This window comes from Urocampus carinirostris, chromosome 20 (assembly GCF_059441175.1).
Source record: "Urocampus carinirostris isolate Australia breed hairy pipefish chromosome 20, RoL_Ucar_1.0, whole genome shotgun sequence".
NCBI classification, from domain to species: Eukaryota; Metazoa; Chordata; class Actinopteri; order Syngnathiformes; family Syngnathidae; genus Urocampus; species Urocampus carinirostris.
The window spans coordinates 8,819,581-8,842,728 of record NC_142368.1 but is presented as its reverse complement, the minus strand read 5'-3'; the positions used below and the strand labels follow the sequence as shown (position 1 = coordinate 8,842,728).

Sequence of the window (23,148 nt, the reverse complement as noted above, 5' to 3'; positions counted from 1 at the left end):
ACGGGACGGAAACCTGGGCGGGAGAGCGAAACGGGGTCGGGGTCAGCAAACAGGTCGTAGCTGGAGACAAACAGGGAAATCAGGAACGGACGGGTGGAAAACGGGTGCAAAAAGCGGGACCGACGGGAGTGAGAGTCAAAGTGCTTGCCTTGTAGAAACAGAGGTTCGCTGACGGACTGACCACAGGCGAGAAAAAGGACTGAGCTTAAGTAGGACGGGGTACCAATCAGGAAGCCCGCAGCGGCTGGCACCAAACGAGCGGGTACAGGTGAAGTTAATCAGTCATCATGACAGAAAAAGGGTTAATAGGATTTCTTCCCCAGAGCCATTACCACCCTTAACACACACCGCACAAAAAACTGAAACTCTTGAAAACACACTACCTCATACAGATGTGAAATTGTATTCATGCCTATGCTCACTTTGCACAATGTTGACTATTTTTGCACTAATACGATCCCAAAACTGTACGTAACTTCATACATGCCCACATTTCTTGTGTAAATATTGTGTAAATTATAACCTTTATCTTCTTTGTTCCTTTATCTTCTTTGTTTTCTTTTATCCTCACTGTTAAATGTGAACCTGGAGTGCCACGTCCAATTTCGTTGTCACAATATGTTCAACGCATTTTGTAACAATGACAATAAAGGTACCATATTTCCTGCACTATAAGGTGCACCGGGTTATAGGGCGCACCCCCAAAAAATAGTTTTTGGGCCTATATTTTCCATACATAAGGCGCACCGGATTATAAGGCGCTACAATGGGAACGTGGACAAAACAGTCAGATAGTTCAGTCCAACTTATTACCCCCTTAACATTCCGAAAGCTTGCAAAGAAGCAAATACATGTCTCAGACACGTGCGGATGCGGTGTCCGTACGATGTCACTCAAATGCATCGTTCCAAATATCATTGGGAAGGTTAAAGTCTTGGGATTCGAGAAATGCCAAACATTTCTTAGTTTCCATTTTATTTTTTGCTGGCAACTGTGTGGACAGCAAAGTAAGAATTTGGTTGTGCAGGGAAACGGGGTTCTTTACTGTGCATATGACAATAAACACTTTGAATTGAATTGAGTTTCAAAATAGACTCATCACAGAAACATCAAAATCGTTCTAAAACAAGATACCGGGAAAATATAAATCCGCATAGCTCACCTAAGTTCTCTTGCAGCCATCACGTTCAATAATGATACGTAACCATGGTCTTCTTACAACCGTGAGTGTAGTCAATACAGGAGAGTAAAATATTTACAAATACAGAATGGTAAAACATGTTTTCTCTATGCCGTAGACAACCACACTTGCTATTCACATTCATCTTTTTCGGCCAATTGCAGGCTTTGTTTCGCGCGTTTAGCCTATGCGAGCCTGTAAATGATAAAAAGGATCCGCCCCCTTTACCTCCGAATAACTTGAGCCAATAGTGACTGATTCAAATGATGATTGACACATTGGTTAGGAAATGAAACGCCGGTATATAAATCCCAGCATACACCGCGGACGACTTCGCCTTCGGGGGAAAATCGAGTCGGCGGCTGCTTGCCTTAGTTGCAAGACTTTGCGACTCAATATTGATCCGTATATAAGGCGCACTGTATTATAAGGCGCATGGTCAGCTTTTGGAAAAAAATAGTGTTTTAGGTGCGCCTTGTAGTGCGGAAAATACGGTATATTCTATTCTATTCTATTTACAGAAAGTGTACAATAATGACTATAGGGAGAGTGTGTAATACTTTAGTGGTACACAAAAAACCCTTTCATTTAGCAAGAAAAGCATTGATTTGAAAATGAGGCCACAATACATGAACGCGGTGTTTCAAATTCGCTCGGACAATTTCGGATTCTTAGACATACAACATCTTAATTTTAAAGTAACGGAATTAGTTACTTTTGTTGAAAACTCGTTACTTTTACTATAGAGCAGGGGTGTCAAACAGGCGGCCCGCGGGCCGGATCAGGCCCGCTAAGGGATTGTATCCGGCCCGCGAGACAACGCTGAGGGAAGCGCAGGAGAAAAACGAGCTGCAGGTTGAAATATCTCCACTTGATGTTGCCAAAGCCAGGTGCCTCTCACAAATGTTGTACTTGTATTTCTCTCTCTCTATCTCCCTCCCTATCTCTCTCATTCACTCTCTCCGTCTCTCTCTTTTTCTCTTTCTTTGTTCCACTTTGCCTCTTTCTCTCGCTGTCTTTTTACCTTATTTTGCTCTCTCTTTTTTTTTTTCATTTACTCTCTCTTTTTCTCTTCTCTCACTCTCTTTTGCTTTCCCCTTCCCTCTTTCCCTCCTTCTCTAGTTCTCTCTTTTTAATTCTCTTTGGATTTCTTTGTAACTCTCTCTTTCCCCCTGTTGGAATTTCTCGTTAAATCAACACAAACTTCAGTGAATCATCTGACTCCAATTTGTGACCTTTCCCAATCACCACTCATCCAAACAATTTGCGCGCTCTTTTCTGCATAGAAAGTTCTCAGAAGCCGGCATTTCACTCACGAGTGGATTTATTTCTAACACACAAATCACTACATCTCTGCACGCTTCTCCTTCTTCCGAATTGCTCAGCAAAGCATCTCCTCTGCCACTTGGTTGGGTCCCATTGGTCTCCCGTCCCGGAAGAATGGCGCGTCCACTCCGCCCGGGGCCCCCAGACAGCTGGTCACCTCCCACTGCCTGAGAGCTGCCCCACGTGATCTACTCCACAAAACTTTCTCACAAAACGCAATGTCCAACAGACAAAACCCAATTCAAACTTCCATATTCCTTTACCCCTCTCATTATTTTATTTTTTTATCTCTTTTGTTTCTCACACTCTCTCTCTCTTTCTCTCTCCCTCTCTCTCTTTCTTTCTTTCTTTGCTCCACCCTCTCTTTTTCTCTCCCTCTCTTTCGCTTATTTGTTTCTGGAAGGTTTCTTCATTTTCCCCATGTTGAGGTTTTTGAGTTTTCCCTTGCCCTCATGTAGGTCTTAGATCAGGGGATGGTGTCATAATAGTCTGTGGTTTGCAATAATCTGTGGTCTGTGCAGCCCTTTGAGACTCTTTGTGATTAAGAGCGTCACAGATAAACATGACTTGGTTTTTGAGTTTTCCCTTGCCCTCATGTAGGTCTTAGATCAGGGGATGGCGTCATAGTAGTCTGTAGTTTACAATAATCTGTGGTCTGTGCAGCCCTTTGAGACTCTTTGTGATTAAGGGCGTCACAAATAAACATGACTTGGTTTTTGAGTTTTCCCTTGCCCTCATGTAGGTCTTAGATCAGGGGATGGTGTTATAATAGTCTGTAGTTTGCAATAATCTCTGGTCTGTGCAGCCCTTTGAGACTCTTTGTGATTAAGGGCATCACAAATAAACGTGACTTGGTTTTTGAGTTTTCCCTTGCCCTCATGTAGGTCTTAGATCAGGGGATGGTGTCATAATAGTCTGTGGTTTGCAATAATCTGTGGTCTGTGCAGCCCTTTGAGACTCTTTGTGATTAAGAGCGTCACAGATAAACATGACTTGGTTTTTGAGTTTTCCCTTGCCCTCATGTAGGTCTTAGATCAGGGGATGGCGTCATAGTAGTCTGTAGTTTACAATAATCTGTGGTCTGTGCAGCCCTTTGAGACTCTTTGTGATTAAGGGCGTCACAAATAAACATGACTTGGTTTTTGAGTTTTCCCTTGCCCTCATGTAGGTCTTAGATCAGGGGATGGTGTTATAATAGTCTGTAGTTTGCAATAATCTCTGGTCTGTGCAGCCCTTTGAGACTCTTTGTGATTAAGGGCATCACAAATAAACGTGACTTGGTTTTTGAGTTTTCCCTTGCCCTCATGTAGGTCTTAGATCAGGGGATAGTGTCATAATAGTCTGTAGTTTGCAATAATCTGTGGTCTGTGCAGCCCTTTGAGACTCTTTGTGATTAAGGGCATCACAAATAAACGTGACTTGGTTTTTGAGTTTTCCCTTGCCCTCATGTAGGTCTTAGATCAGGGGATAGTGTCATAATAGTCTGTAGTTTGCAATAATCTGTGGTCTGTGCAGCCCTTTGAGACTCTTTGTGATTAAGGGCGTCACAAATAAACATGACTTGACTTCTCTCTCTTTCACTTTCTCTCTAATCTACTAGTCCGGCCCCCAAGGGAATGTTTGTGCTATCGTGTGGCCCCCACTCAGTTACTTTCATAAAGTAACGTGCCCAACACTGGTGACGTTCTGGCAAAGGGTCTCCTCTCCCTGGATGAGATCTGAGTATACGGCCATAGGAGATAATCGTATTATCCCGTTGAGGTGCCGGATTGAAATATTTCATCAAGGACTTAATTGCAGCGTGTCGACTGTCAATCACGCCGTCTCCCCGAAGAAACCCTGACCTTCATCACTCGGCACAAGAGTCAAGTCGAGTCCCATTTGTTTGTATAGCCCTTTATCGCAAAAAGTCTCAAAGGGCTGTACGGAGCACACGAAAAACTAAATAACTAGGGAAATGTAACATCAGGTATATTATATTTGTAGGAACAGGAGTATTTTGAGCAAATATGGAAAAAGTAGGGCGGTGGTTAGCACAGTTCTGAGGTCATGGGTTCACATCCAGCTTCCTGTGAGGAGTTTGCATGTTCTCCCTGTGCTTGCGTGGGTTTCCTCCCACATTCCAAAAGCATGCATGTCAGGTTATTTGGCCGATCTAAATTGTCCCTGGGTCTAAGTGAGCAAGTGAATGGTTGTCTATCTCTGTGTGCCCTGCCACTGGCTGGCAACCGGTTCAGGGTGTCCCCTGCCCACTCCCCGAAGATAGCTGGGATGGGCTCCAGCACCCCCGCGACCCTACTGAGCATAAGCAGTGCAGATAATGGATGGATGGATGGATGGAAAAAGTAAATATGTAACTTGGTTTAGAATCCGGTGGCACAGCGGTAGAGTGGTTAGCGCGTCTGCGGCACAGTTCTGAGGTCATAGGATCAAAGCTTTCTGTGTGGAGTTTGCATGTTCTCCCTGTGCGTGCGTGGGTTTCCTCCAGGCACTCCGGTTTCTTCCCACATTCCAAAAACATGCGTTTCAGGTTAATTGGCCGGTCCAAATTGTCCCTTGGTGTGAATGGGCGAGTGAGTTGTCTGTCCCTGTGTGCCCTGCGACTGGCTGGCAACAAGTTCAGGGTTTCCCCTGCCCACTGCCTGAGGGATGAGATGAGGTAACTTGGATTAGAATCTGGCGGCACAGCGGTAGAGTGGTTAGCGCGTCGGTGGCACAGTTCTGAGGTCATGAGATCAAACCTTTCTGTTCGGGGTTTGCATGTTCTCCCCGTGCTTGCGTGGGTTTCTTCCAGCCACTCCGGTTTCCTCCCACATTCCAAAAACATGCATGGCCGGTTAATTGGCCAGTCCAAATTGTCCCTAGGTGTGGATGAGCGAGGGAGTTGTCTAAAAATACTAAAGTTAGAGTTTCTTTTGGTATTATATTTTATAGGAGTGCGACTGGCTGGCAACCAGTTCAGGGTGTCCCCTGCCCACTGCCTGAAAATAGCTGGGATAGGCTCCAGCACTCTTGCAACCCAACTTAGGATAAGCTGATGGATTCTAAACCATCCATCCATTCATTATCTGCACCTCTTGCCTGGAAGAAACCCACACAAGCACGGGGAGAACATGCAAACTCCGCACAGGAAGGCTGGTAGCAGGATTTGATCCCGTGACCTCAGAACTGTGCCGCAGAAGCGATTAAAAACTCATCCGCCATGCTGCCAATTTAGAATCTAAATGCCAAATATTATTTTATCAATGATAATAATATTGTAATGTAAATAATATTTGTACAATAAATACAAATTTCTTGACACACAAGTATTTAAAAAAATACTTGGTTTTTTTTCTTTGCTAGTAGGAGTTGCTAAATAATGCACAATGTCCTTTTAAACGCAAATTTTCCAACTCGTTGCTTATCCCAAAAAGTTTCATGGAATCCAATTTCGTACACTTATAGAGAAACCAACAATCAAAAGAATCAAAGAGCGTTTCGAAAACCGAACTAAAAACTAATATACCCTCAAGGTGTGCCCCACTTTGTGAATGATGGTTTTCCTTTTATCCGAAGAAAAATACTTTGTCCTGACAGAAGATTTAATTTCCCCCTGTCTTCCGGTCTGGAGCCTTCTACTAGTTATCCCAAGAGCCAAGAAGAGATCCACAGGTTGGAGAGCGTTCTCCATCCGGGCCCCGGTGCTGTGGAATGCTCTTCCCCTGCGATTCGATCTGCAACCTCAGTGGAAATGTTTAAATCTAAGCTTAAAACTCACTTCTACTCTATAACATATTAATAACCTATATTTTGAGTTTTTCCTTGCCCTCATGTAGGTTTTAGATCAGGGGATGGTGTAATAATAGTCCGTAGTTTGCAATAGTCTGTGGTCTGTGCAGCTCTTTGAGACTCCTTGTGGGGGATTACCTTATGTGCGGTCCCTTCTCAAGGTTTCTTCATTTTCCTCATGTTGAGGTTTTTGAGTTTTTCCTTGCCCTCATGTAGGTTTCAGATCGGGGGATGGTGTAATAATAATCCTGGTTTGCAATAGTCTGTACAGCCATTTGAGACTTCTTGTCATTAAGGGCTATACACATAAACATGACTTGACTTGACTACCTTGTGAGGCTTTTTTTTCTATATCATCTTCAACGCCTGTGGTGTAGTGGTTAAGAATCAGTGCTCTGACTGCAGCGACCCAGGTTAAAATCCCCTTGCATCCAATGTCTTGCAAACACGGTTAACGATATTTTTTGACCATTGCTCAACTAGTCAAGTCATGTTTATTTGTATGACACCATCCCCTAATCCAAAACCTACATGAGGGCAAATAATACACAGATATTGTCAACATAAAAAATAGGTTATTGATATGCTATAGAATGGAAGTGTGTTTTAAGCTTAGATTTAAACATTTGCACTGAGGTTGCAGATCAAATCTCAGAGAGCAGAGCACCGGGGCCCGAATGGAGAAAGCTCTCAAACTGTGGATCTCTTCTTGGCTCTTGGGATCATGAGTAGACCAGCATTTTCAGAGCGAAGGCTCCGAGCAGGGACATAGGGCGAAATTAAATCTGAAAGATATGAGGGGGTAAATCCATGCATGATTTTGTAAACTACCAAAAGAACCTTAAAATTACATCTTAAGCTAACAGGGAGCCAATGCAGGTTAGCTAAAATCGGGGTCATGTGATCAAACTTTCTTATCTTAGTTAAAAGCCTCACTGCAGCATTTTGTACCAGCTGAAGACTCTTGATTCTGGACTTCGGGAGACCGGAGAGCAATGTTCCCTGTAATTTTCCACGTTCCCTGTGAATTTTCACACAAAGTCGGTGAGCAACACTTGAAACAACAAAGAGCAACCATAATCCCAAGTGTGGCAAGATAATTCATTATCAAACATGTCCAAAACTTGACATCAAGTTACATTTTGCTGAGTTTCCGGCAATGCAAAATTTTTTTTCTCTTTTGAATGAATTGACTCATGTACGTCGTTTGTTCTTACAATTCTTTCACAAGATATCCATTTCTTTTTATTTCCTGATATATTTTGTCACATGATATTAACATTTTTGGGGGCTTATTTCGTCGGTTGTAAGATACAGAACTGTACTTAATCACATTTTTGAGTGGAAGTACAATGTTGGCAACAAGATTCACTTGATATCATTGGAAATTATTTGAATGCAACACAAACTTTTTCTTTCTTTTTCCGTGTTTTTTTTCTACTTTTTTTAAAATTCCTTTTAAAAAATCTCATTGTGTTTATTTTTTCCGAGCTGTTACTTTTTTCTTTTTGTTCTCTATTTACTTTCTTCTATTTCTTTCTTTTCTTTTTTTCTGGCTGTTTTCTAAATCTTTCCTTCTTTTTTCTCTCCCTTTTGTTTCTTTTTTTCTCAGCTTTTCACTACTTTTTCACTTGGTATTTTTTCATTTTTTGTTCTATTCCCCCCTTCCTTTAAGTCATTTTGTGCATAATTTTACATAATATTCGGTCATGTTGGGATTTAAGAAGCAAAAACAACCCGAAGAGCCGTTTAGGACCCGAAAGAGCCGGTTCCTTTTAGTGAACCGGGCCGAAGAAGCCGGTTCTCGACAAACTCTACTAACTTTACTCAACTTCGTTCTACTTCGACTCGACTTCAAAATAGCGCATTTAGGACACAACGTCAGGGGAACCCGTGTATTTTTACCTTCATGCACTGTAACTTTGACTTAAGTCACTTCTTAATTAGTCATTTTGAGCCCTCATTTTTTGTGCGCTGGCTAGATTTTCTTGTGCGCTGAGAATGTGCGAGCTTCGAGGGAACACTGCCGGAGAGTAGTGGATTACAGTAATCGAGACGGGAGATAAGAAACCCATGAATTTTAATCTCCGCATACGACTGAGACGGCATAGGGAGAATTTGACAGTAATGGACTACAGTAAAACCTTGTGTATTATACACACACCGTAAGTATGCGTTATAGGAGATGTTAAATCCCGACGCCGGCCCACGACCCGGTCCCGCCGGCCCCCCATCAACGGCCGAGAGGATGAACACGCCCGTAATTAGCATTAAGGCCCTAATGGGCCAAACGTTGATGGCGGCCGTTCTCCGAGCGGGAAAACAACAAACGAGAAAAAGGCGTGACGAGGAATAAGAGTGACAGATGAAGCGACGGACCATTTCTCCTCCGGCGATGTCGTCACTTAGATAGCGCTTCATCGCTTTTCCGTCATCTTTGATGACCATCGACTGAGGCACGTCTCACTCCAAGTGACGCCTGTGTTTGTTTGTTCTTATTTGACCACGCTTCATTTTAGCTTAGAGTCCTACATTTCTTCCCAATTATGGTCTCCAGTTTTTCAAGGGGGTTGCGTTTCAAAAAGGTCTCACGACAGTTTAAAACCCACCAAGTAGGAGCCTTTATTCATTCATGGATTAAATACAGTGGAACCTCGGTTCTCGACCATAATCCGTTCCAGAACCCTGTTCGAAAACCGATTTGTTCAATCACCAAAATTGTTTTTCACATTAAAAGTAATGTAAAATCGTTTTAATCCGTTCCAACACCCTGAATGTTTACCATGAACGTAAACATGAAGCTAACCCAGGCTAATCGTGCGTCCGCGTTAGCGTAATCTTCCGTACGAAGGATTACGCTAACATGAACGTGTAAAAATAAAAAAAGGATTATGAATAGGATTTCTTACCTTTGTGGTGGACGGTGGGGAGAGAAAAATCCTCAAAAGTTTTTCAACCTTTTCCAAAACTTGCGGCCATTGCTGGCTTATAGCGCTAACTTCCTTAGCCGCATCACTCGATTTCACAGCCTCCTTATTCTTTACTATCGTACTGATAGTAGATTTAGCCATGCTGTATTCACTAGCAAGATTGGAAATTCGTACACCTCTTTCATATTTAGCTATTATGTCTTTCTTAAAGGCAATAGTTGGACGAACAGCTTGTTTTTTTTTCACCTGTCCTGCGTGCTCCGACCTTCTTCGGAGGCATGATTAGGGGCTAAAACACCCGTACGCCGCTCAGCATCGCACCCTAGCGTACCGGCGTTCGAACTCCGATTTTTTGACCGGACAGCGAAACAAGAATTTCTCGAAATTTTGGGTCGAACACCGATTCGTCCGAGGCGTTCGAAAACCCAGGTTCCACTCTACTCTGTTATTGAAGCTATCTTTGTTATATTTTTACTGATTCAAACCTTGGTGGGTCAGTTACCGAGTCAACTGATCTGCTACTTATAAGATTCATTAGTAATTGAATCGGGTAGTGGTTCGTCTATATTTTAGGTTTCTTTGTCTGTAATTAGTTAGTTACTTAGACAGTTGAGGGATTGGTTAATTGGCTAGGTTGTCATATCCTCCACGGTTGTCATGGCGCCCAGCTGGCCCCGCCCCTTGACACTGGCTGACCTGCATTTCCTGAATACTCCTTTAGGTACTTAAACAGCCTTTTGGAACTGCCCTTAGCCAGATTGTTGTTTACCCTTGTTGAAAACCTGTTCGTGCCTGTTTGATACCTGTTTATTCTTGTTGTGCTTGTTGGACTTTGTTGCACTTCGGTGTAACATTCTGAGAGATTCCTGCAAGTTCTGTTTAATCCCGTTAAATGCCTAGTCTGTAGTTTTGCCTGCATTTGAGCCTGCTTTGTTTTGTTTTTGGTCCGTTTGTGTGTTGGACAACTTTTTTTTCTTAATTAAAGTGACAGATCGTCTACGCAAATGAGTTCCAACTTCCTGCTTCTCGACCCGCTTCGTGACATAGGTAGATGGCAACTTAACCCATAAGTGAGTTGGGAAGATTTGGTTACTTAGTTGCCTAAATAGTTACTTGGTAAAATAGAAGTTTAGTAAACATGTAAATTGGCGAGATTAAAGTTTGTTACTCAGTCTACCAGATACAGTGGTTTAATCGATCATTAATTGCTTAACTAGACCAATGTTTAGTTATCCAGTAAGTGAGTTTGGTAGGATTTCCATTGAGTACTTCTTCTATATCCTCTGGATACAACCAACTAGTTGGTTACTTAATCATTTGTGCCAGCTACTTGGCTATATAAATGTGTCGTTAACCATTTTCATTGGCTTCTCAATCCACTCGATAATGTGAGTCAATTAGTTTTATTTTAGTTGTGTAAATAGTTAGTTGGCTAAATAGAAAATCAGTTAACCAGTAAGTAGGTTTCGTTAGATTTGAGTTGGCTACTCAGTCTACTAGATAAAGTCTGTTACCTAGTCTACTACATACAGTGGTTTAGTTGATAATTAATGGCTTAGATAGTTAGTTGGCTAGACCAAAGTTAAGTTAACAAGTAAGTGATTTTGGTAGGATTTCAATTTACTACTTCTACGCCCTCTCAATGCAAACCACTAGTTGGTTATTTAATCAGTTGTATTAGTTTGTTGGCCAAATAAACGTGTAGGTAACCAGTAAGTGACTTTGGTAGGATTTCAATTGAATACTTCTTCTACATCTTCTGGGTACAACAAACTAGTTGGTTACTTAATCATTTGTGTTAGCTACTTGGCTAGATAAACGTGTAGTTAACCAGTAAGTGAGTTTGGTTAGATTTTAGTTGGCTACTGTATCTACTAGATAATGTGAGTCATTTATTCTTTATTTTTTTTGTATAAATAGTTAGTTGCCTAAATGGAATTTTAGCTAACCAGTAAATAGGTTTGGTTAGATTTGAGTTAGCTACTCAGTTTACTAGATAAGGTCGGTTTCTTAGTCTATTAGATACAGTTGATAATGAATTGCTTAACTAGACCAACGTTTCGATCATTTCAATAGACTACTTCTTCTATGTATTCTGGACACAAACCACTAGCTGGTTACTTAATCAGTTGTATTGGTTTCGTGGATAGATAAAGGTGTAGTTAACCAGTAAGAGAGTTCGGTTAGATTTTATTTGGCTACCCAGTACACTAGATAAAGTCGGTTACTTAGACTAGTAGATACAGTTGTTTAGTTGATAATTAATTGCTTAACTAGTTAGTTGGCTAGACCAATGTTTAGTTAACCAGCAAGTGAGTTTGGTAAGATTTCAATTGACTACTTCTTCTATGTCTTCTAGATACAAACTACTAGTTGGTTACTGAATCAATTGTATTAGTTATTTGGCTAGGTAGAGCGCTCGTCTTGGGATCAAGGGATCCCAGTTCGAATCCTTGCTTGTCCGTGTTACATGTCGAAGTGTCCTTGGGTAAGACACTGAACCCTTTATACCCCCAATAAGCAGGTTAGCGTCTTACATGGCTGCAAGGCCGCTATTGGGAAATGTGAAGCACATTGTAAAGCGCTTTGGGAAGTCATTGACTTGAAAAGCGCTATATGAAAAAAAATGCAGAATGCAGATGCAGATATCTATGTTACGCTTGGTCAAGTTGACTTTGATATTTTGTTGGACTAACCGTTACACAATGGAGTTCCGTTCCCCCTGTGTTGGGTTCAGATGTCCACTGTAGAAGACACATCATAGCTTAAAAACAAAAGAACAACTTCAAATAGTCAGGAGAACTTAGAACAATGTGTTTTTTTAAATCACACTTTAATATTTTATTTAAAAGTCAAATTATCTTTTTATTTATTTATGTCTAACTCGCTTTTTATTAGTTGGGAACCTTTAGACCCAAAAAGCATTTGACCCAAAGTGTCACGACCAGCACACAGGGTAGAGCCAATTGCGTAAGGTTTTCTCACAATTTTATTGAAAGAAAGAGGAAGGGCTGCGCCCACGAACCGGAGTTTGCCAGGTGGCGGAAGCAAGTCGCTCTCGTACTCGGATTGTGATCCGAACACGGAAGTGGATCTTCCGTTGCGAGTGATGGCGGTGTCGGGGACGGAAAAACAGGTCGGTAGCCAGGACAGGGAGAGCAAAAGCGTGGTCGGGGTCGGAAACGAGTCGTAAGCCAGGACGGGAGAGTAGACATAGTCGGGATCAAAAATGGGTCGTAAGCCGGGACGGGAGAGCAGATGTAGTCGGGATCAAAACAGGTCGTAGCCGGAGACAAATGGGAGCAAAAACGGGATGGGTGGGAGTCAGGGTCGAAAAAGGCTTGCCTTGGACAAACAGAGGTTTGCAGACGGACTGACAACAGGGGATTGACAGGACTGGGTTTAAATAGTGACATGGAGCCAATCGGACCCCGCGGAGGTTGGCACCAAATGAGCAGGCACAGGTGAATCACATCAGTAATCATGACACGAAGAGTATTTGGGTCAAAGCAAAAATATTTAAAACATTTTTGGGAGGGAGCCACACAATATTTTTTAGAAAAAAATCACCAAAATCACCAAAATTCTCTCCAGACATGAAGTAATGTCAGAGCTTGTGTCCCATATCAATATAAATATAACACTTAAAATTTGTCATCAGTTACTTGTTGATGCCCATTTTGTCCTAAATAATAGTTTCAAAACAAGGTGCAGGCAAAGTTATTTTGTAAATATGTCACAAAATACTGCAAATGAGAAGGATATCGTTGTATTTACCTTTGGCGCAGATTGCTTTGAGAGAGAGAGAGAGAGAAGGGAGTGCCTTGCGCTGTGTAGAGGGACCCGCTAAATCTCGGCAAACGAAATCTCGTTGCTTCGAGATAACGTCATTGTTTTGGTGGTTGTTGGGTGAAAGAGAAATATGCCTCTGTAAAAACAGTTGGTATTAGGCGCAAATCAACAAAAAATTGGTCATTTCTTCAGTGTCGGTAATAAGTGGAAACATAATACAGAAAGTGGTAACAACGGCAATAATCCCGGCACGAAAAAACGGCGGAGAAATTCTTCAGAAGACCGCGAAGGCGAGGAAAACACGTGTTTTGAAGCGAACGATTTGCGAAAGATAAACAAAAGAATACTCCTAGCAAGAAAAGGACTTTTCTGCCAAAATGGACTCAATTATATTCCCGGTTACGCTATGAGGAGGATGATAATGGAGGCTACATGTTCTGCGATGCGTGCACCCAGCGTGACAAAAAAACTGGATTGCATTAATCATTTCACAATACGAACTTTCAGAAAAGCACATTGGATCGGCACAACGACGATGAAAACCACAAATTAGCTATGGAAATTCCGTTGCTGCGATTGGACCTTGAGAAGGCATTACAACTGTGGCGGGACAGCAAACCACAAAGAATATATGAACTGAAAAATCTGAAGTGATGACTGCTTTGTATTATCAATTAAGTGTGATGATTAAAACTGAATGAATATATGATATATTTGTCGCCGATTTACATTTTCAACCTCGATAACACTACATTTTGGAGACCCATAGATCTCTGTTGGGACCCATAGATTTTTGAGCATTCGAGTCCCCGGGACCCATCACTTTTCACAGGTAAAATGAACACCGTATATGGCTCCCGAGCCATAGGTTTCTGACCCCTGGGTTACACCATACTTTTCTCTGGATTGGTCTTTTGTGCACACACTTGGCGTACTGTTCCGTTTCAACCAATCATCAGTATCTGAAAGCCGAGCGGTACAGGAAGTCATTTGCTGATGGCTCGGTTCCTTGTCTGATGGTCTTTAACAAGCCCATCAAGGTCTCTAACAAGCTCCTCAGGGCCCGAAGCTTAATCAGGATTACAACGTGCTGTCCAGTGACTCATTACTTGATGCTTTTGGTTTTGCATCTTCGAAAATGGCCCTTCCATTATAGAATAGTCGGCCCTTACATATTTTCAGCTTATCAGATTCGTCCCTTTTTCAGAAAAATTCGGACACCCCAGCTTTAATTGTTTATTTTATCACAAACCAGTAGTTGTGTATTTTTTTAACTTTACGTTACTTCTCCTTTAAGAAAGTGTGTTTTTGGGTTAATAATCTATATTTCATTACAATTATATCTCATCTCATTAGCCGTACCGCTTATCCTCATTAGGGTCGCGGGAGGGCTGGAGCCCATCCCAGCCATCTCCAGGCAGTGGGCAGGGGACACCCTGAACTGGTTGCCAGCCAATCACAGGGCACACGGGGACAGACAACTCATTCGCTCATTCACACCTAGGGACAATTTGGACCGGACAATTCACCTGAAATGCATGTTTTTGGAACGTGGGAGGAAACCGGAGTGCCCGGAGGAAACCCACGCAAGCACGGGGAGAACATACAAACTCCGCACAGGAAGTCTGGAGCTGGATTTGAACCCACGAGAGGTTCCCATGACATGAACTGTGCCGCACAAGCGCTAACCACTGCGCCGCCGTGCTGCCCTACAATTATATTTTTAAGAAAAATATTTCTGTTGCAAGATTGATAGAAACTGATAGAAATTCTGCCCACTTTGGATAAAATAGAAACTATAGGCCACTGAGGGTACCTGATGAATACAGGTTTCTTTCATTTAATCATTAAGTTTAAGAAATTTTGAAAATTCAAGATTACTTAAAAAGCCACAAGAGAACATTTCTTATGTGACCATATTGGAATATATGTGTAGGTTTTCGGTAGGTTCAATTTGGTCCACTAGATTACATGAGTCATTTTAAACAGCTCAAAATTGTTACGTTCCTGCACTTAGGTTCCCAAGTGTCGGTAGTTTTCTCTCTCTCTCTCTCTCTCTCTCTCTCGTTCCTCTTTCATATCTTTATATTTACCTCCTATTTCTACTCTCCATCGTCCCTGTTTAAACACTCTGTCCTCTTGGATCTGTGCTAGTTTGTTGCCTCCTTTGTTTTCCATCTTTGCAACATTGCTAAAATTCGCCCTATGCTGTCTCAGTCGGATGCGGAGATTATAATTCATCCGTTTGTCATCTCCGTCTCGATTACACTAATGAAACATAACTTGACTTGACTTGTCCCAGCCAATTTGTTATTCCAGTGTACCGAACCTTTGCCTGCACTTTTGGATACACAGTCCTGCCTGAAGAACTCTTGGACTGTCACTCACTTCTGGGTGCTAATTTCATCAACACTGCTGTTTGCACTTGTTCTCATTTGTCTCTTCCCTATATGAGTACTTGGTCCCCTTTGGTTCCATGCTTGTGTGTTGCCTTCCTTGAAGTTTGACAAGAACTATTGTCTCAGTCTTTTTGTTATTCCAGCATACTGAACCCTTGTCTATCCTTCTGGATCATGAGTACCGCCTGGCAAACTCTCGCTGATTGAGTTTACTGGACCACCCATCCCATGCCTACATATTTGAGTCACAATTGTTGCCTCGTTACGTGACTCCCCATGTACCTTATGAAGACCTCTGTTATTACACTAATCTTCCAGAGTGGGTCATTGACATCATGATAAGTCCGTTTGTAGCCAAATTTTTGGCCCTATGTCTGTTTGACTTTGAAGACCCCTAAAGTGTTGGTGGCTGCAGTGTTCTCGTTTGCCCGCATCCCTGCGTCCTAGACACATTATTTTTGCTGGGGACGCATCGTGTCAAATCAACGTGCGTCCCCGGGACGTAACTTTTTTGACACAAAATTGTCATTAGCATTTTTTTAACAAAGATTTACCGCACTCCAAACTTTTCGTCAGGCAGATCCGCCATTGTTGTTTTGGTCTCGCGGTTCGAGTTTTCGTCTGCACGCCGATCTAGAGTTCGAGTTGTCTAGTGAAAGTCCGTCTCTTTTTAGAGAACCGGCTTTTTCGGCTCAACTCATTCAAGAGAGCCGGCTCTCAAACGGCTCACTTGCTTTGATGCATTATATTAAAAATGATTATGTTGTATAAAGAAGTTAAGAAAAAAAGGAAGTATAAAAGGAGAAAATGAAAAAAGACAGGTTTGTGGCGATCCCTCTTAATCAGTATATTACCAATAATAATTTAATGCAGAAAATAATTGAATAATTTGAAAAAAAAATGTATTATTCTACTTAATTATATTTGCATGTAATTTTTCCTTCTACAGTGAACATCCAAGCGACTTCATGTTAGAACTTTTCATAATAAACACAACAATATATAATCTATAACAGGGGTGTCAAATTCATTTTAACTCGGGGGCCACACGATAGAAAAAACATTCTGTCGGGGGCCGGACTAGTAGATTCAAGAGAAAGAAAAAAGAGAGATAAAGAAATAAGAGAAAGAGGGAGGGAAAAAGAGAGAGGGTGGGACAAAGAAAGTGAGAGAGGGAGAAAGCGTGAGAAACAAAGGAGATAAAAAGAGAAGTCGTGAGAGAGGGGGAAAGAAAGGGAGCGGAAGAAAGAAATCCAAAGAGAAATAGAAAGACAGGAGAGAAAAGAGAAAAGAAAGCGCGAAGGGTAGCAAGAGAGAAAGAGAAAAGAGAGAAAAGGAAAAAAGGAAGTTAGAAGAGCAACAAAGGAAGAGAAAAAGAGAGGCACAGAGAGTGAAAGAGACAGAGACCGAGTGGGAGAAAAGGGGTGGAAAAGAAAGAAAGAAAGAAAGAAAGAAAGAAAGAAAGAAAGAAAGAAAGAAAGAAAGAAAGAAAGAAAGAAAGAAAGAAAGAAAGAAAGAAAGAAAGAAAGAAAGAAAGAGAGAGAGAGAGAGAGAGAGAGAGAGAGAGAGAGAGAGAGAGAGAGAGAGAAAGAAATACAAGTACAGTGTCTTTGTTCGAGGCACCTTTCTTTGGCAACATCAAGTTGACATATTTCAACCTGCAGCTTGTTTTCTCTTGCACTTCTCTGAGTGTTGTCTCGCGGGCCGGATTCAATCCCTTAGCGGGCCTGATCTGGCCCGCGGGCCGCCTGTTTGACACCTGTGATCTATAAGGAAACACATGTACAATATAACATGTTAAACTACATAAATAAACATGTTTAACAAAAAAAAAGATTTTTTTTGTATTTTGTAAGGGAAAATACGAGAGTTTGTAAGGGCATGGAGCACACTAAATTTTGGGGAGCCATAGATCTCTGTTGGGACCCATAGATTTTTGAGCATACGAGTCCCCGGGACCCATCACTTTTCACAGGTAAAATGAACACTGTGGCTGTACTCATTGAGCCTGAAAGGGCATCCATTTAAAAAATCAGAATCCTCTCAAACACATAAATATCTTAATCAAAACAAGCCACTTGTCTTAAGAATCAAATCAGAAAGATTCTTGGATGAGGAGCTTAATGCGTGCGTTGTATTTCAGGTACAAAGCCATTGTGAAGCCGATGGACATCCAGGCATCCAGTGCTGTTTTGTGGACCTGCGTGAAGGCTGCCGCCATCTGGCTGCTGTCTATCCTGCTGTCCGTCCCCGAGGCTGTCTTCTCCCAAGTTGTGCCCATGCAGGTAAGGCCCGCTGACTGGAATGCTCAAACTCACTTGTGTTCCCTCTAAGCTGCGCGCGTGCGCAATTGCGCACTGCTCGCACATTCTCAGAAAATCTAGCCGGCGCACAAAAATGAGGGCTCAAAATTACTAATTAAGAAGCGACTTAAGTCAAAGTTACAGTGCACGAAGGTAAAAATACACGGGTTCCCCCGACGTTGAGTCCTAAATGCGGTATTTTGAAGTCGAGTCAAAGTAGAACAAAGTTGAGTAAAGTTAGTAGAGTTTGTCATGAACCGGCTTCTTCGGCTCGGCTCACTAAAAGGAACCGGCTCTTTCGGGTCCTAGACGGCTCTTCGGGTTGTTTTTCCTTCTTTAATCCCAACATGACCAAATATTAAGTAAAATTATGCACAAAATGACTTAAAGGAATCGGGGAATAGAACAAAAAAGAAAAAAAATACCAAAATGAAAAAGTAGTGAAAAGCTGAGAAAAAAAGAAACAAAAGGAAAAGAAAAAAGAAGGAAAAAATTAGAAAAAAAAAAACAGAAAAAAAGAAAAAGAAATGTTGCTTCTTTCATCCCTATATGACCAAATATTAAGTAAAATTATGCACAAAATGACTTGGAAGGGGGGAATAGAACAAAAAAGAAAAAAATACCAAAATGAAAAAAGGAAGAGAAAAAGGAAGGAAAAAATCAGAAAAAAAGCCAGAAAAAAAGAAAAGAAAGAAAAAAGGTAAATAGAGAACAAAAAGAAAAAAGTAACAGCTCGGAAAAAATAAACACAATGAGATTTTTTTAAAGGAATTAAAAAAAAAGTAGAAAAAAAACACGCAAAAAAGAAGAAAAAGTTTGTGTTGCATTCAAATAATTTCCAAATATATCAAGTGAATTTTGTTGCCAACATTGTACTTCCACTAAAAAATGTGATTAAGTACAGTTCTGTATCTTACAACCGACTAAATAAGCCCCCAAAAATGTTAAAATTATGCGACAAAATATATTGTAAGAACAAACGACGTTTGCAGGCCGTACAACCTTTGCAATAGTACATTAGTCAATTCATTCAAAAGTGAAAAATAATTTTGCATTGCCGGAAACTCAGCAAAATGTAACTTGATGTCAAGTTTTGGACATGTTCGATAATGACTTAGTTGCCACACTTGGGATTGCTGTCGCTCGCTGTTGTTTCAAGCGTTGCTCACCGACTTTGTGTGAACGCTCAGACCCGTAAGGAAAATTACAGGGAACAATGCTTGTGAACTCCTTGTCTATTTTCTCATTCTTCATTCTGACAGGGTCAGAAAGGCGCAGAGAACGTGACTTTCCTCAACTGTGTTCCGTATCCGCTGTCAGACCAGACACACCCCAAGGTCCACGCGGTCATGCTCTTCCTCGTCTACTTCCTGATCCCGCTGGCCATCATTTCCGTGTACTACTATCATATTGCTCGCACGCTCATGCGTAGTGCTCGTGATATGCCAGGAGAGGTCAGCGAGCACACCAAGAGACAGGTGGGATTTCATTATGTTCGTCCTGAGAAAATTACTAACTCACATGGGGCAAAGACACCTACCATACCTGTCAACCTGTACGTTTTTGCCGTACAAAGTACGTTTATTATGCATTTTAAGACGTGTACGACGTACGAGTAAATCTGTACGGAAAAACGCAAATTTGATAATTATGGGTATAATCCGGTATACACCGACTATCACGAAACGGCAAATCAATCAAGTCAAACGAGTTCAAATTGTGTAGTGAAAGTCCGTCTCCTTTTCGAGAACCGGCTTGTTCGGCTCAACTCATTCAAGAGAGCCGGCTCTGAAACGACTCACTTGCTTTGATGCATTATATTACGAATTATGATGGTGTCACAAGACCGGACCAGATCAGAGGCAGGAGGCAGGAAGGGTGAACTCATTCGCGTTAACGATCAGTTACTTTTATTAAGGAAATAAAAGTCGTCCAACACTCAGGGACAAAAACAAAAACAGGCTTACAGGCAAACAGGAACTCAGACTAGGAATACTCACAAAACAGGCTTTTACTCAGAACGGGCAAGTACAGGTTTCAACTTTTTTTTATAACGAAACTAAATATGAATAAAATGACAATATTTTGTGCAGGCTTGGGGAGTAACGGAATGCACGGAACGGCAAAAATGATGTTGGCGAGCTGTTTGGATTTATTTTCATTTTGTTTCTGTCGCATTTTATGTTCGTTTTGCCGGAGATCAAAGAGATCAAAGCCAGGAGAGAAAGCTTACCACGTGTTATGAGTCATCATTTTATTCATATTTAGTTTATTTTGTCTTTTATTAGCATATTTGGTTTTGGTAATCCAAAAATAATTGGAAGTAATCCAGTTAAAGTAACCCTACCCAACCCTGTATATAAAACACAGGCTCTTGCATTAATTACTTCATAGATTTAATCTAATCATCAAACGTCACACAGTGAAAAATAATGCAAGAAAGAATTAGCTTTTGCCTGCAGAGCGGGTTGAGGGGTTATGTTGAATTTTGTCCAAAAGCCCCAATGTGCAATATTTGACCACTAGATGGCACTGTTTTGTCTGGTAAGAGCGAAGGCCAGAGATACACGTCATAAAAGGAATACAAATTTCTTGACATATTATTTTTTTATAAAAAAATTACTGATACCGTTACTGTATTTTTGCCTAGGATTAAATTTAATGTTTTTTTTTGTTTTTGTTTTTTTACTGAATGAAAGTTTTTGTACCACTATGAGGTACTAAATATTGCACACTGTCCCTTTAATATACAGTGGAACTCCGGTTCTCGACCATAATCCGTTCCAGAACCCTGTTCGAAAACCGATTTGTTCGATCACCGAAATCATTTTTTCCATTAAAAATAATGTAAATAGTTTTAATCCGTTCCAACACCCTGAATGTTTACCTTGAATGTTCAACGTAAACATAAAGCTGACCCAGGCTAATCGTACGTTCGCGTTATCGTAATCTTCCGTACGAAAGATTACGCTAACATGAACGTGTAAAAATTAAAAAAAGGATAAAGAAAAGAATTATGAATAGGATTTCTTACCTTTGTGGTGGTCAGCAGAAGGCGCAGGTGGACGGTGGAGCTATTATTTCTTTCTTAAATGCAATAGTTGTACGCACTAATTTTCATTTTTCACCTGTAGCAACTTTGCTGCTTGCACTGACTTTCTTCAGAGACATACTAAGGGGCTAAAACATCCACACGCCGCTCAGCATCGCACCCTAGCGTACGCACTCACGCATTACCGGCGTTCGAACTCCGATTTTTTGACCTGACAGCGAAGTAAGAATTTCTCAAAATTTTGGGTCGGACTCCGATTTGTTCGAACTGAGAGGCGTTTGAAAACCGAGGTTCCACTGTATTTGGTGAGGCTCTTTCCCCCCAAAAATAATAATATTATTGTGATTACAGTAAAGATTTCTCCTGGCCACCCTTGAGTGCGGTTGAAAGATCAAGTACCACACGGCAGAAATATTATAGGCCAAACAGAACACTTGGGGGAAATTCGTTTTTTCAGATTGTAGGAATAGCTTGACAGCTCGTGTTATTATCAAAAAGTGGCAATTTTGCCGAATGGTTAAGCTGAAATGAGGTTGCCGAGTACGAACCGAGGGGTTGCGGGTGTCGAGATTGCGTCAATGACATTAGAAATCTGGCCAAAATTACAGTGCGAGCGGGTAAAAATCAAAACATCAGCTCGTAAAATGCGAGTTCCCTTTGCAGTAAGTTTTAAACACGGTATTTGATTTAATTTCTTAAATAATTTAACTAAGTGAACTCCATCGAATTAGCCGAATTAGTGTCGCTCGAGTCTCCGTCAAGCCTGCTCTCGATTCTCCCTCTAACTTCTGAAAGTTCTCGATCTTCTGAAGTTCTCCCAGGCCCACGGCTTTTTCCACATGCCGGCGCGTCGGGAAAACCCCCCACGTGGGCTCCACGGCGCCACCACCTCGCCTCGATGTCTGTCCTTGTACGTCTGGCCTTCTGCGTCAGAGTCCTGTTATCAACAGAACTAAACAAAACATTCGCATTCGGAACGGCGAGACCTGAAGCTCACTCAGTGAAAATCTTCATTGCACTCGATAAATGTAACTTGTATTTAATCGTATAAAATCTTTTATAGTAAAATGTACAAAATCCTTCAACAATTAAATAAAAAATAACTGACTCACAATTTCAAGTAGTTTGAGTCGCCAAATAAAATCTAACCAATCTCACTTACTGGTTGACTAAACGTTGGTCTAGCCAACTAACTAGCTAAGCAATTAATTATCAACTAGACAACTGTATCGAGAGGACGAAGTAACCGACTTTATCTAGTAGACTGAGGAGCCAACTCAAATCTAACCAAATCTACTGACTGGTAAACCAATTTTATAGCCAACTCAATATTTACACATTTAAATGAAAACTAACTGAGTCACGTTATCGAGTGGCCAACTAAAATCTAACCAAACTCACTTATGCAATTTGTATTTGATCGTACAAAATCCTTTATAGTCAAATGTATAAAATCCTTCAACGTGCAGACGGGGGAAGCGGGCGAAGCTGTGCCTCACCTGTCATCATGAAAGCATAAAATTGAAAATATATCAAATGGTTTTATTTAGTTAGTGTAAAGGCTGGCTGCGGTGTTCTAGGTTGAAAGTAGAATATTTAGGTTCGATATCGGATACTGGGGCAAGATACCAAACAGGATGAGAAAAACGGGATCAATACCGGATACCGAAGACTGGAGCAAGATACCGGACAGGACGAGACCGGAGGGATCAATATCGGATAATGGAGACTGGAGCAAGATACCGGACAGGACGAGACAGGCGGGATCGATATTGAAAATTGGAGACTGGAGCAAGATACCGGACAGAACTAGACAGGCGAGATCGATATCGGATACTGGAGCAAAATACCGGAAAGAAAGAGACAGACGGGATCGATCTCAGATACTGGAGGCTGGAGCAAGATACCGGACAGGATGAGACAGACAGGGTCGATAACGGATACTGGAGGCTGGTGCAAGATACCGGACAGGACGAGACAGACGGGATTGATACCAGATACTGGAAACGGGAGCATCCGGTATCGATCCCGCCCATCTCGTCCTGTCCGATATCTTGCTCCAGTATGTGGTATCGATCCTGTCTGTCTCGCCCTGTCTGGTATCTTGCTCCAGTCTCCAGTATCCGGTATCGATTCCGCCTGTCTCGTCCTGTCCGGTATCTTGCTCCAGTCTCCAGTATCGGATCCGTCTGTCCTGCCCTGTCCGGTATCTTGCTGGTGTATCCAGTATCCGGTATCGATCCCGTCTGGCCCGTCTTGTCCGGTATCTTGCTCGTGTATCTACTATCCAGTATCGATCCTGTCTGTCTTGTCATGTCTGGTATCTCGCTCATGTATCCTGTATCTGGTATCCATCTTGTGTGTCCTGTCCCGTTTCGATCTCTTCTGGCCAGCG

The 23,148-nt window shown here is 41.6% G+C and overlaps 1 protein-coding gene across 1 annotated transcript in view; it reads left to right on the top strand.

Annotated features, from left to right (window-relative positions):
• nmbr (neuromedin B receptor) overlaps window positions 1-23,148 on the top strand; it is a 38,488-nt gene that overhangs the window by 6,549 nt on the left and 8,791 nt on the right. Inside the window, exons 2-3 of the mRNA XM_088325176.1 lie at window positions 17,542-17,683; window positions 18,964-19,179. Coding sequence (XP_088181302.1) covers window positions 17,542-17,683; window positions 18,964-19,179 — 358 coding nt within the window. The remainder of the gene's footprint in view (window positions 1-17,541; window positions 17,684-18,963; window positions 19,180-23,148) is intronic.